This window comes from Eucyclogobius newberryi, unplaced genomic scaffold (assembly GCF_026437365.1).
Source record: "Eucyclogobius newberryi isolate DKJ021-1_F unplaced genomic scaffold, fEucNew1.0.hap1 SCAF_1, whole genome shotgun sequence".
In the NCBI taxonomy this organism is placed as follows: domain Eukaryota; kingdom Metazoa; phylum Chordata; class Actinopteri; order Gobiiformes; family Gobiidae; genus Eucyclogobius; species Eucyclogobius newberryi.
Window position 1 is genome coordinate 23307803 of NW_027315723.1, and position 12489 is coordinate 23320291.

Here is a 12489-nt window from a genome sequence, read left to right on the forward strand (position 1 = left end):
TGATGTGAACATACAAATTCCTCCATAAATTACATTCATGAATTCACAACATTTGAATCCCTGAATCCCTTAACTTTGATCTGTAGGACAGGTCAGAATTATATGGTGAAATTAGCTTTTTTTACTGCTATATTGTTCATCTCTTTACTGCCCCAATCAACATGAAACAAAAACTGGCACAAAGTGTGACATCGTCTGTGTCAGCATATTTATAAACCAAAGTGACTTTTTCTTTATAGGTTCAGAAATGGTGGTGCCATTATTCAACCCTAAAGACATGATTGTTGTCATAAGATTACAGGTTTGTGGACACAATCTACGGCAAATTATGGGTGAAAACCTTCAAAATGTGTGGATATATATATATATATATATATATATATATATATATATATATACATATAACAGCCAGTTATACAGGCCCCTGTCTTCCATTTGAAATTATGACATCTAGTAAACACAGTAAGTAAACACAACTCACTAATTTACCATGTGACCCAAAATATTCAAAAGTACTAGCTACATGTAACACTCCAGTCCCAATCTGTGGTTCTTCACTTTTACTTTGATCCAAATTGTTTGCAGGAAGCCTCACGTCCAGATTGCTTCCAGTGGGACAGTGATTTGATGCAAAGAGGAAATTGTCTGTTTTCTTCACAACAATGAGGCGTGCTGTGAGTGCGGTGCATTTGCATAGGATTTGTGTTTGTGTGGAGTGACAGGCTGTTGACATGAGTCCAACTAGGCTCATGGGATCATGTGCTACGCTCAAACACTTCCCTTTGGCTGCGGAAAGGGAAGAGAAACATTTGCAGCCGCTTTTAGATTTGGAATAACTGCTGTGTGAAAATGGACATGGAAGAGTAATATTTTAAACATCTTGTGCAGCACCTTCTTGTCTCCAGAGAGGTGATTGCTTTACCTGCAATCTTCCACAGTATGGCATTAAATGTATATATTGCGATGATTATATTGCAGGTACAACATTGTAACCATGACAAGCTTAGAGGTGCAGTGCATTACTTTTCTGGTGAAGGGTCTGCCATTAAACTTATCTTACATTTATTCAATCTAAGGTATTTTTATTGGTGTATTACAAAAAAAGAAGGAAAGAAATCCTTGAAAAACATGTAATTCTACTGTGAGCAGGTCCACTTCTCCACATACATGTAACCTGCTTGTCTCCATAGAGATAATGCCATACTGTGGCATATTCCAGGTAAAACTATTACATTTCCATGGAGACAAGTAGGTGGTGGACCCTCCAGATATGTTCCATAGAGCATTTTTAAACCTAGACTAATATCTTTATGATAAAAGTTGGAATAATTTGAATAAAGAGCACAAGGCTATTTGAACAATGTTCTCATTTATTGCATACTTGACAACATTATTTTGGTGTGTTCTTTACTTTTGTGGCTTCATTTGTTTTTGAATTGAGGTAGTCCAGCAATTCCAATATCACTTTTCTCTCCACCCTTTTTACACAATAGACCTAGTGTTTATCCAGGTACTGATAAGACTTGGTCACTCAGCACACTGTAATAAAAATGTCCTTGTTTCACAAGCCCCAATGTCATTGATTTTTCCTCATTCACCTTCACAGTTTAGGCTCAGTGATCGCTTCAGACAAATGTGGGCCCAGTGTGGCTGTTTAATGTGGCACTGCTTACCTACAAACAGGCCTGTTTGGGTCATGGGACGTTATTTCCTGCATAATTATGTAAATGATTTGGTGTTGGCCAGAGGTGCTGCTGGTCCTAAGCGCAGAAAGACAATTCATAAAACAAACGTCAAAAACAGTAAATCACGTGAGAAAATGAATTCTTGAGGTAGTGAGTTCCAGAGGTTGAGGGTCTCCTCAGGTCTGGAGCGCTGCAGGGAAGGGACAGTCACAGGAGTTTGGAGTCAGAAGGGAGCGGGATGAGGGGATGAGTGTGGTGGGAGAGTGATGGACGTGTGTATTGTAGTTTATTGTTTTAGATTCTGGATGTGATGAATGGATGAACAAAATTTGACCTGAGCTTCAGATGAGCGATTGGGGTCAAGGAGGATGACATTTTCCTGACAGCTGTAATTGTGATAGAAGTTTGCCTGGGATCCAGACTGGTTTTCTCTCGGAATACTTCTCACATCTTTGTAAAGTATTTCTAAAAGTACATGTTCTTGGCTTGAAGTTTATCTTTATCCTGCCAAGAAATTCCTGGACTGAATGACAAATGTTTAGCTTTTGGCAGGCCTAAATATGCCAAATCTGTGTATGCCAATTTCACTGATTGATCCAGTAAATAGCCTGAAGCAGAGGTAGAGTTTTAGGGCTAAATCAATATGTTATGTAAGTCTACTGAATCCATGGGGTTCAGAATGATGACAAATAAGGACAATTCAAAAATAAAAAAATAAATCCTTCTTTTTGATGGTGAAAAGTCCTGAATGTTGCCTATAACAGGAAGCTGAAACCAGTGAACAGCGACAGATCGACAAATGATGGGCCGTATTAACCCCAAAAAGCATTGTTGTGTCACACTTTCGCCTGCCTTCTTAATGTCTAACTAAACTCTTTACAGCCCAAATAATAATCAGGTTTCACCCCTGGTAGCCTGAAGACAGTGACTTCAATCATCAGGTCTTTTCAGTCTGTCCTTCACTCACAGTAGTCCACGATAAGATAAGATAAGATATATAAGCCTTTATTTGTACCACAATGGGGAAATTCCAGTGTTGCAACCCAAAGTAGGTACAGAAGTAAACAACAAAGAACAGATAACTTATAAAAAAGTCACTGTCACTGTCTGTAATTTGTGAACGAGCCTCTTTTATCCCCAGCAGCAGGAGCACCCATGGGAGCAGCAGCAGCAGAAGCAGGAGCACCCATGGGAGCAGCAGCAGGAGCACCCATGGGAGCAGCAGCAGCAGAAGCAGGAGCACCCATGGGAGCAGCAGCAGGAGCACCCATGGGAGCAGCAGGAGGAGCACCCATGGGAGCAGCAGCAGCAGGAGCACCCATGGGAGCAGCAGCAGGAGCACCCATGGGAGCAGCAGCAGCAGCAGCAGGAGCACCCATGGCAGCAGCAGCAGGAGCACCCATGGGAGCAGCAGGAGCAGGAGCACCCATGGGAGCAGCAGCAGCAGCAGGAGCACCCATGGGAGCAGCGCAGCAGCAGAAGCAGGAGCACCCATGGGAGCAGCAGCAGGAGCACCCATGGGAGCAGCAGGAGCACCCATGGGAGCAGCAGCAGCAGCAGCAGGGGCACCCATGGGAGCAGAGGCAGCAGCAGGAGCACCCATGGGAGCAGAGGCAGCAGCAGCAGGAGCACCCATGGGAGCAGCAGCAGCAGAAGCACCCATGGGAGCAGCAGCAGCAGGAGCACCCCTGGGAGCAGCAGCAGCAGAAGCAGGAGCACCCATGGGAGCAGCAGCAGCAGGAGCACCCATGGGATCAGCAGCAGCAGGAGCACCCATGGGAGCAGCAGCAACAGCAGCAGCAGCAGCAGGAGCACCCATGGGAGCAGGAGCAGCAGCAGGAGCACCCATGGGAGCAGCAGCAGCAGCAGCAGGAGCACCCATGGGAGCAGCAGCAGGAGCACCCATGGGAGCAGCGCAGCAGCAGAAGCAGGAGCACCCATGGGAGCAGCAGCAGGAGCACCCATGGGAGCAGCAGGAGCACCCATGGGAGCAGCAGCAGGGGCACCCATGGGAGCAGAGGCAGCAGCAGGAGCACCCATGGGAGCAGAGGCAGCAGCAGGAGCACCCATGGGAGCAGAGGCAGCAGCAGCAGGAGCACCCATGGGAGCAGCAGCAGCAGAAGCACCCATGGGAGCAGCAGCAGCAGGAGCACCCATGGGAGCAGCAGGAGCACCCATGGGAGCAGCAGCAGCAGGAGCACCCATGGGAGCAGCAGCAGGAGCACCCATGGGAGCAGCGCAGCAGCAGCAGCAGCAGCAGGAGCACCCATGGGAGCAGCAGCAACAGCAGCAGCAGCAGCAGCAGGAGCACCCATGGGAGCAGGAGCAGCAGCAGGAGCACCCATGGGAGCAGCAGCAGCAGCAGCAGCAGATGCAGCAGGAGCACCCATGGGAGCAGAGGCAGCAGCAGCAGGAGCACCCCTGGGAGCAGCACCAGCAGCAGCAGGAGCACCCATGGGAGCAGAGGCAGCAGCAGGAGCACCCCCCCTGATCCCTCTCTTCTCGCGGGACTGACCTGTTGAAACCTCGTGATCTTCCTGTCGCCTGTGCTGGTGACAGTCCGACAGCAGCAGCAGCAGCAGCAGGAGAAGAAGAGGGCTGTCCAAGAAAAGAAAGGTGGAGACTCTGCAACTTCCTGCACTTCAGGCACCGCCACCACCAGCGTCAAGAAGGCTGCCTGCTGCTGGAGACGAATGGATATACTTCTGATCTAACTCGTTCTCGCTCGCCTGAACGCCAAACACACCTTGTTGTTGTGTTGTTGTGTTGTGTTGTTGTGTGGTTGTGTGGCTTCTCCTTGACGCTCCGTTGGCCGTGGCGCCGCTCCTGCCTCCCCCGGACAAAAGTCATTCCCCAAGTCGTGAGGAATAAGCACAGGAATGGGTGAGTATTTTCTTTTCTTTTTTCCTTCTTCTTCTTTCCGTGATGTGGCGCTTTACTACCGCACAATCCCTCTTATGTCACGGTGCAAACAAAACCCCGCAAACCCCACGCGTGAACGCCGCAATGTCATGAGGATAAAGTGCAGTTCTGAACAGTTACTGGGAGTTAGCATGTTAGCTTAGCGCGCTAGCTGGATCATGCTACTGTGTCTTTCCATGGATTTGGCAGCTCTCGCTAATGATTCAACAGACGGGGTATTTAAGGTAATTAACAACTTCAAACGCGTGAATTAAAGTACCCTCGTGCCCGCATATGCCGACTGCTGTGCGTGTCCAGTTCACGCCGTGACAATGTCTGAACTTGGTGCTTGTTTTGGACTTTTGGTGACTTCTTTTTTGTGGGCTACTGCTGCTACTTCTCACTTCTTCTTGACAGGAAACTCCAAACATCAGGGCAATCAGTCTTTCTCGTCAGCGTTGCCTTCCACTTCCTCTTTCGTCTGCGTGTCTTTGACTGATAAAAGGCAGAGGATCGTGTTGTTTTTGGACGCTTTACATTCTTTCCATCCGTGCAACATCCCCATCCACACACCCACAGCAGCACTACTACTTTACTGCTGCAGAGAGACCGTCAACACCTGCCACTTTGCCCCCAAACAAATCACAAAGCTTCAGTGCTGTGTTGTGTTGTCAGTTGGGTTTTATTTGCAGGTATGTCCCCGAAAGCAGACTGCGGTTAGACAAGTGTTGTTTTATTCTTGTGCCTTGTGAAACCAGGCCATGATCATCATCTAACTTCAAGTGCAGTGTGTGGACGACGCCGTGTTATGTTGTGAAACTGGTTTCTTTTGGCTTTCTGCTGTGTCAAGTTTGAGATGAAGTGTTGCGTGTGTCACTTTGGTTCCCACAAGTGTGAAAACTTATATTTACTTCACTTCCTTTTCATTTTTGATACTGTAACAATATTGTGTACAGTGTCACCTCAAATTTAAAGGTGCGTTAAGAGACTTTTGTGTTGGGGACGTCCACAAAATTATATCTATTTGCATAGTATGGCATTTAAAGTATCTTATGTTGACTTTATTTGTTGTTTTGAAGTCTATTTCTTGCTTGGAAATGGCTTAAACATGTCTTTGAACCATGAGCTGGTTCACTCCTTCGCAGATCTGGCATTTGCACGTTGTCTGTTTGTCCCCGTGCAAATGCATACGTTTGGAGTCTAAGCAATAACGTAGTGTTTCCATAGAGACGAGGAGGAAAAGTGACGTAGTCCACTTTTTTTTAAAAGCTTTTAACCTTTTTCTGTTAACATGAATTTGAATTAAAATCATTCCAGGCCTAATAATATAAAGTTTCTTATTGATCAATCACAGAGTTGTTTATATGAGATAAGAAGAAAATCTACAAAGAATGTAATCTTATAATCCAGTGATAATCACTTTTTAAAATGTAAAACAAGTTAAAAATGATAATCTAGTGATTTGCCAAAGCATCTGCAGCGGCTGAATAAAACTAGTTAGACCAGCGAAACCTTTTTTGTGAATGATAAGCAGCCTGCCCTCAAACACGTTTTAAATCCCTGTTCCTCTGGTTGTTTTGGCCGTTTTGCATATTCTTATCGTGTACTTAGTTTCACAAACAAGTACAAGTAAAACGTACTGTAGTACTTGACCCCGTCTGACTGGAAACCTGACGATGCTATCTTGAAAAACGACAACACTGCAATGAGCGATACTCCGTTCTAGAGTTATTTTGTTCATGTTTAACTGGTTGTTGAACAATAACTTGTCTCTTGAATGCCGTTTCCCTCGGTGCTTCAGGCTGACTGTGGTTAAGCTGCGCAGATCCATGTTTGAACACGTCTGCGCTCGGAGAGACCCTCGCTTTCTGTTTGCTTTGACTACATTCACATCTGTGGGCTGGAATTTACCTACAACCTACAACCGCCTCGCACCAAAATACTGTGAACCAGTTTAGTGGACTGACTGTGCTTGAACAAACAGGTAGTTGAATTCAATATAAAGTAATGGATGATATTTTATTGCTACTATTAAAAGCAATATGAACACTCTCTTCAGATGTAACTCTTTTAATGCCAGCTCAAGTTGTCTTTTGTTTGATACACGTCGTCATGTAATAGACAGCGCAGTAAAGAGGCGGGCAATGTATCGAAATGTAGGTAATATCGTCATGAATGTTGCAAAATTTGAACATTTATGGTCAAAAATACTACTAAAAGCGATGATTAAAAACCAAAATGTAAAAAGTTATGCTGTAAACTTTCAAATAAGGATATACAGTGATATTTCGGCACTTTTGTGGTTCATTTTACAGACATTTCACATTGTCTGAGAAATAAACCTCCACCAAGGGGTTTAAAGATCTGTTTTAAGACTCAAGACAGGATACTCGTATACATTTTTGTCTATCACCCCCCCATAGCTAAATACAGCGGCACTGGGTGTGAAAAGTCAGCTTTTTCCCATCGATTTTTGCTGAAACACACAAAGAGAAGAAGTAAAAATGTTGCCACTTTCTTCTTTTAGCAGATCTTTTTCTACAGTTTATGATAATATGATAATGCATGCGGCCTTAGTAGTACAAATTGTTCAGCTAGCTATTTATTTTTAAAGTACTTTTCACTTGTAAACTCAATTATATTTCCTGGTGAACTTCAAAATAAACACGTCCGTAACTCGCAGAACAGCCTTGGTTATACAAAACAATTCGCTCTGAGCTAATATTTACCCTCACGTGTCCAGTCACGGTCTCTGTTTAGAGTCGTCTGACATGTAAGTGACACGCCTCTCACAATAAAATGGATCTAAATAGAAACGACAAAGAAAACTGCATTATTCCATGTGCTAAATGCAGCGTTAAGCCAAGTGTACCTGTGAGTAAAGTGCTTTGTAGTTTCCCTGTGGCTCAGCAGATCTCAGGTCAGTGGAATGCTGCGCCTCTGCACTTCCTCCCTCACTTCCTTCCTTTTTCCTCCTCTTTCTCTCTCTCCTCACTCACATCCTCCAGGCCGTCCTCCAGCAACATGCGGCACATTGATTTTGGCAACTTGTTATAGTATTATTTACTGTGGAACGTTGTTAGTGCTGTACCTTTTTTTTAATCCCCTCTCTTTTTAAAAACGGAGCTAATTCTTGTTTAATACTTTTGCTGTGGTCCAAGTGTGTTGCTCACTTTACTGAGCATTTCTAGCATCATAATTATCCTCCGCGATGAATTTATAAGCACTTTCAGAGACCAGAGCTGAGTTTATTGCCACGGTAAAGCTAATGCTAACGGCGAACTTCCTGCTTCTCGAAGAATAAAATGCTCTGCAACTAGATGCTGAACGATGGTCTAATTTTCACCCAAATAGCTGCTTTTACATTGACAAAAAAAATTGTACAGCCATTTAAAAGTAAAAAAAACCAAAACTTAATTATTAATGTGTTGACGTGGTATGATCTTCTAATATCAACCAAACTTGTATGTTTTTTGATTGAATTGGCAGACATGCACATTCCAAATTGACGTGGCCAATGAATCTGTGGGAGAAGATACATTTGTGAGTGCATGTTTGGTGTCGAGTGAAAGTGGTGTGATTTAAGAGAGCAGCAGAGGATTGGAGTGGAACACAGGACTTGGTGGAGGTACAGTTTATGTCAGACTCAGCAGCACCCACTCACTCTGTAGCAGCCCGTCTGAGTCACACGGCTCGTCTCTGAAAGATGCTGTCTGCAGAAGAGCACATTTAAATAATGCACGCAGTGGTTATGGTGGCAGCGACCTGTCTTTCTCTTTTTGCATTCAGCTAAAGAAACTCAACTGGCTGAAGTGCTCTGAAAACAACATTGAAAGCTGCACTGTGGAACTTTGCTGCTTGTCTCCATGGGGATGTGATCATTTGCCTGAGATGTTCCACAGTATGACATTCAGCTTATGAATCTTGCATATTTAATAATGAGTGGGTTTGCCTCTCCACAGATCTGGCGTCACCTGGTTATCTTCCGGAGATAATAAAGTTGAATTAAAGCCGCACTAGCGGCAATGATGGCGACCGCCTCCCCGGTCGCGACCGCCTCCCCACGCACGACCGCTGCCTCCCCACTCGCGCGGGGAGGCAGCTTGTTACCAAGCTGCTTGTTACTATTTGAGCTCTGATGTGAACAAACTGGCGCAGACCTTTCAGTTGTACAGATGGACATGGTGTTTCTCATTAATAAAAGAGCAAACAAAGAGGAAAGCAGAAAGATGGATTGGATGGAGAAGAGCAGAGAGGAGAGTGTGTAGCTCACTGTCTTCCACATGACACAAACCAGCTCTGAAAATGTTCTCATCAGTGCCATTGTTAACATGAGCATCAGCGACTTCTTGAACTTGTTCTTGAATCTGTTCTGACCATTCTGTTCTCCACTGTCCATGCTGTTGCTGCTCTCACTTGATAAAATATTTAAATGTCCTTCTAACACAGTCCTAGGAAGAGCCAAGTGCTGCCGAAGAAATACTGGAATTGTGAATATCTACTGTTGTTTAAGGACATGTGAAGTTTTCTTCCCCAACGTACAATAACGTAGGTCTGCAACCATTAATCATTAATGGTGCCTAATCGACTTTAAGAAATGCCGTTATCTGATCCATACAGACTCTAAAACACATTTTATATCAAAGACAGTGGCAATATTAAATCAAAATGTAAAACAATAAATTCATTTTATTTTGTATCAATAATGCACTTTCTTTGGAAATATTCTACATCTAAAAGACACATATTATGCAAAATGTTGCTTTTGACATACCTGGAGTAGCATTTAGTCCTCTTCCCCCCGAGAATCTCCTCAATAACTGATACTTTCTTGATCTGTGACTTGGCTCTGAGAATCTTCTTGGCTGTTTTGGAAGTCCAAAAACCATCGCTAGATTCGTTTTGATCATTTCTCCCCCATCTAATCACGATCAGTTCAACTGCGTCCCGAGACCAGGAAGTGCGAGGCCAGCCTGACATGTGCCCAAATGTTCATATTAAACTGTGTAATTCCCTCTGCAGCCGATTCCGCCAAAACACAAGAAGTCTGGGGTTAAACAGCAGAGATACATATGTAATTTTGTTTGTTATAAACCATTACCAAACTAAAACTACTCAAGAGCCTGTTTAAAGGTAATAACAGTACAGATAATGCATAAAATTTCCCTTTTAAAGTCTCATTGAACAATAGAAATAATCTTTTGTCTAGTCAATCACTCAAAAAGGATCTTTGACTAGTCGACTGCCAAACTAATAATAGTCCAATTAAACTGTTGCTACTTCATTCCCCTCCACTACTTTTTCTGTTAGTCATGAGGGGAGTGACCAATTTAACCAATCACAATGAGATGTAAAGAACCATGTAGTTTAATTATTTGTTATTTATTTAGTTCAGGCAATATAAAGCTACTACTGGTACATGAAACTTGAACGGCATTTCCTGTCCATGGCACAGCTTTAGGCCAACAGCTGTCAGCCAGTGCACATTTTATTTGAACATCCAGCTGAAGTGGATAGTATGCAGTAGTCTCACAAACAAAAGTCCAATGAATGTTCTTCTTTTGATATTCTTTACGCTAAAATCTCAAATGTTATATTCCCAATAAAAATACCATGTTATTGCAGGCATTTGGGCTGAATATCTACCAAATTGTGATGACTAGACTCTAGATAGAAGATCACGTTGCAGTTGGTCTTAACACAACTTTGGAACCTCGTGATATTCTTATAACACTTCACATGATCTCTGAAAACAACGTTATTAAATGGATGATTTTTCTGTTTCACACATTTATGTTTGCATGTAGCCGTCTTCCTCTGACAAGCTGCTGTTTGGTTCCTCATTTCCTTATTGCTCAGTTAAATGTATTCAAATACATGTTTTGCATTGTATTTGTACCTTGAACGTTTCCAGACTTCTTGGTAGATCTGCACAAGTATACAGTATCGCAGTAGAATCGAAATTGAAATTGCTGCAATTATCAATAGATAATAGGCGATAGAAGTGAATATTAAGGTAGTCAAATATTGTATGCAAAAAAAATTGTATTGTTTATTTTATGAGTTGTTCTGAAATGCTTATGATTCTTGTATTAGTTGTGCAGTTCATATTTTAGTATTGTCTCAAATATAATTGCGGCCGGTTGGCTTTAATATATTCACTGTGAATCGAATCCCATTTAGAAGACACTAAATATATATTATAAATACCATTGCAAATCTCATTGCTATCACAGTACTTGTCCAGAGTGGTGTAGCATACTTCTTAGCATGAAATAATGTGATCAAACTCTGAGTCGGTCTTGACATTTGTTTTCCTTGAAATACCTTTAAACAGCTCTACTAAGTTGCCCTGCCTGTTTGAATTCAAGATGATCACATTGTTTTAGGCGGAGCAAAAAAGTGTTGACTCACCGACCGTTTTTTCCCAAAAAGTGCTGTGTTGAATAATTTTGTGTCACTGGAACTCGCTAGAAATATTCTAAAGCTGAAAATGTCGCGAAAACCGTCAAGAAATGTAACTAACACAAACGGAGAACGTCTCATTGACTGTTGAAGCCCGACGCCAGGCGGTCACTGCAGGTCACTGGCAGAATAAAAAAAAATGGCGACGACAACATGTGTGGGTTATGTCATGCGGTTCAGTGTGTCGGTGACAGATCGGTCGAAGTGAGGTAAAAGAGTGAGAATTAAGAATTAGTTGATGGTTTTAAGACATACTGATATGGGGCGTGATGTGCTCGTGGACTTGATAAGATAAGATAGGTGAAAAAGATGATATTGATCGCTATTCTGTGACTCTTGAGTGCCAACAAAGTGTCCGAACATTCCAAACGAAGTTTATTACTATTAAATGGGTAGATATTATATACAAATTTGGAATTTTTTGTGCCTTCAAAGTTAAAATAAATAAATAATTGACCTACCTACCCACTTGTAAAATGTTGGGTCAGCTTACAGCAAACATACAATTAATTTGGGGCAGCCTTATCCAGAAAGTTTCCCCAAGGGCAGTTTTTCCTGTACAAATCATCTGTAAATGCAAGGTACTTTTGGTCTAACTGCATTCCTTGCCCTTCTTGTTCCTCATGTGCGGTGCAGATGCGGTGGTGGAGTTCGACTACGAGGCCCTGCACGAGGACGAGCTGACCCTGCGACCCGGCGACGTCATCAAAAATGTCCGCTGCATCGAGGAGGACGGCTGGATGGAGGGAGAGCTCAACGGCAGGAGGGGGCTGTTCCCGGACAACTTTGTCAAGGTGATTTTATCTGTGGAGTTTGCGTGTTCTTCCCACATATCGCGGTTCTCAGCATAATTAGTCCTGGGCCAAGATCTGAGGAGAGAACCTGCACCAACTGGTTAAAAAAGATGTGTCAAATTAAGATGACTTCTCGACGGATACAAAAATAAATTGAAAATATAGCCGCAAGCGGCAATGATCGGCCCTCGCTACGCCGCCGCCACGCCCCAAGAGGAGGGGGCGCTAATGCGCCCCAATTGTCCTTTTATTACGCCTACTGCTGAATCTGTGACGCTGTCACATCTTCTCCCCTTTGTTTTACCATCAAAAAGCAATTTTATTTTGAATTCTTGGCAAAATGTGCGGCTTTGCCGCACAAACACCGTGACTCTTTGAATAAAAATGTGGATAACTTTTGATGGTCCACCCCTGAAGATGAGTCTCACCAAATTTCAGATTAATAGGGCTGACGCCCTAAGAGGAGTTCGTGAAAGTCTAAAGTGTAAACATGTTCTGGCAATTTCCCCATTGGAATAACATGGAAGGTTTCGGTTATCGTTACGGCAACGCCATAACAATTATGACATGGGTCTCATTGACCTTTTTGATGGGGATTCTAAAATTGAGTTGTGTGTCAAATTTCATATAATTTCGCAAAACTA

The 12489-nt window shown here is 43.2% G+C and overlaps 1 protein-coding gene across 1 annotated transcript in view; it reads left to right on the forward strand.

Annotated features, from left to right (window-relative positions):
• Window positions 1–4452: 4452 nt before the first annotated feature.
• Window positions 4453–12489, forward strand: part of cd2ap (CD2-associated protein) — a 46353-nt gene continuing 38316 nt past the window's right edge. The window contains exons 1-2 of the mRNA XM_072440478.1: window positions 4453–4568; window positions 11688–11846. Of these exons, the coding sequence (XP_072296579.1) occupies window positions 4565–4568; window positions 11688–11846 (163 nt within the window). The 5' untranslated portion in view covers window positions 4453–4564. The remainder of the gene's footprint in view (window positions 4569–11687; window positions 11847–12489) is intronic.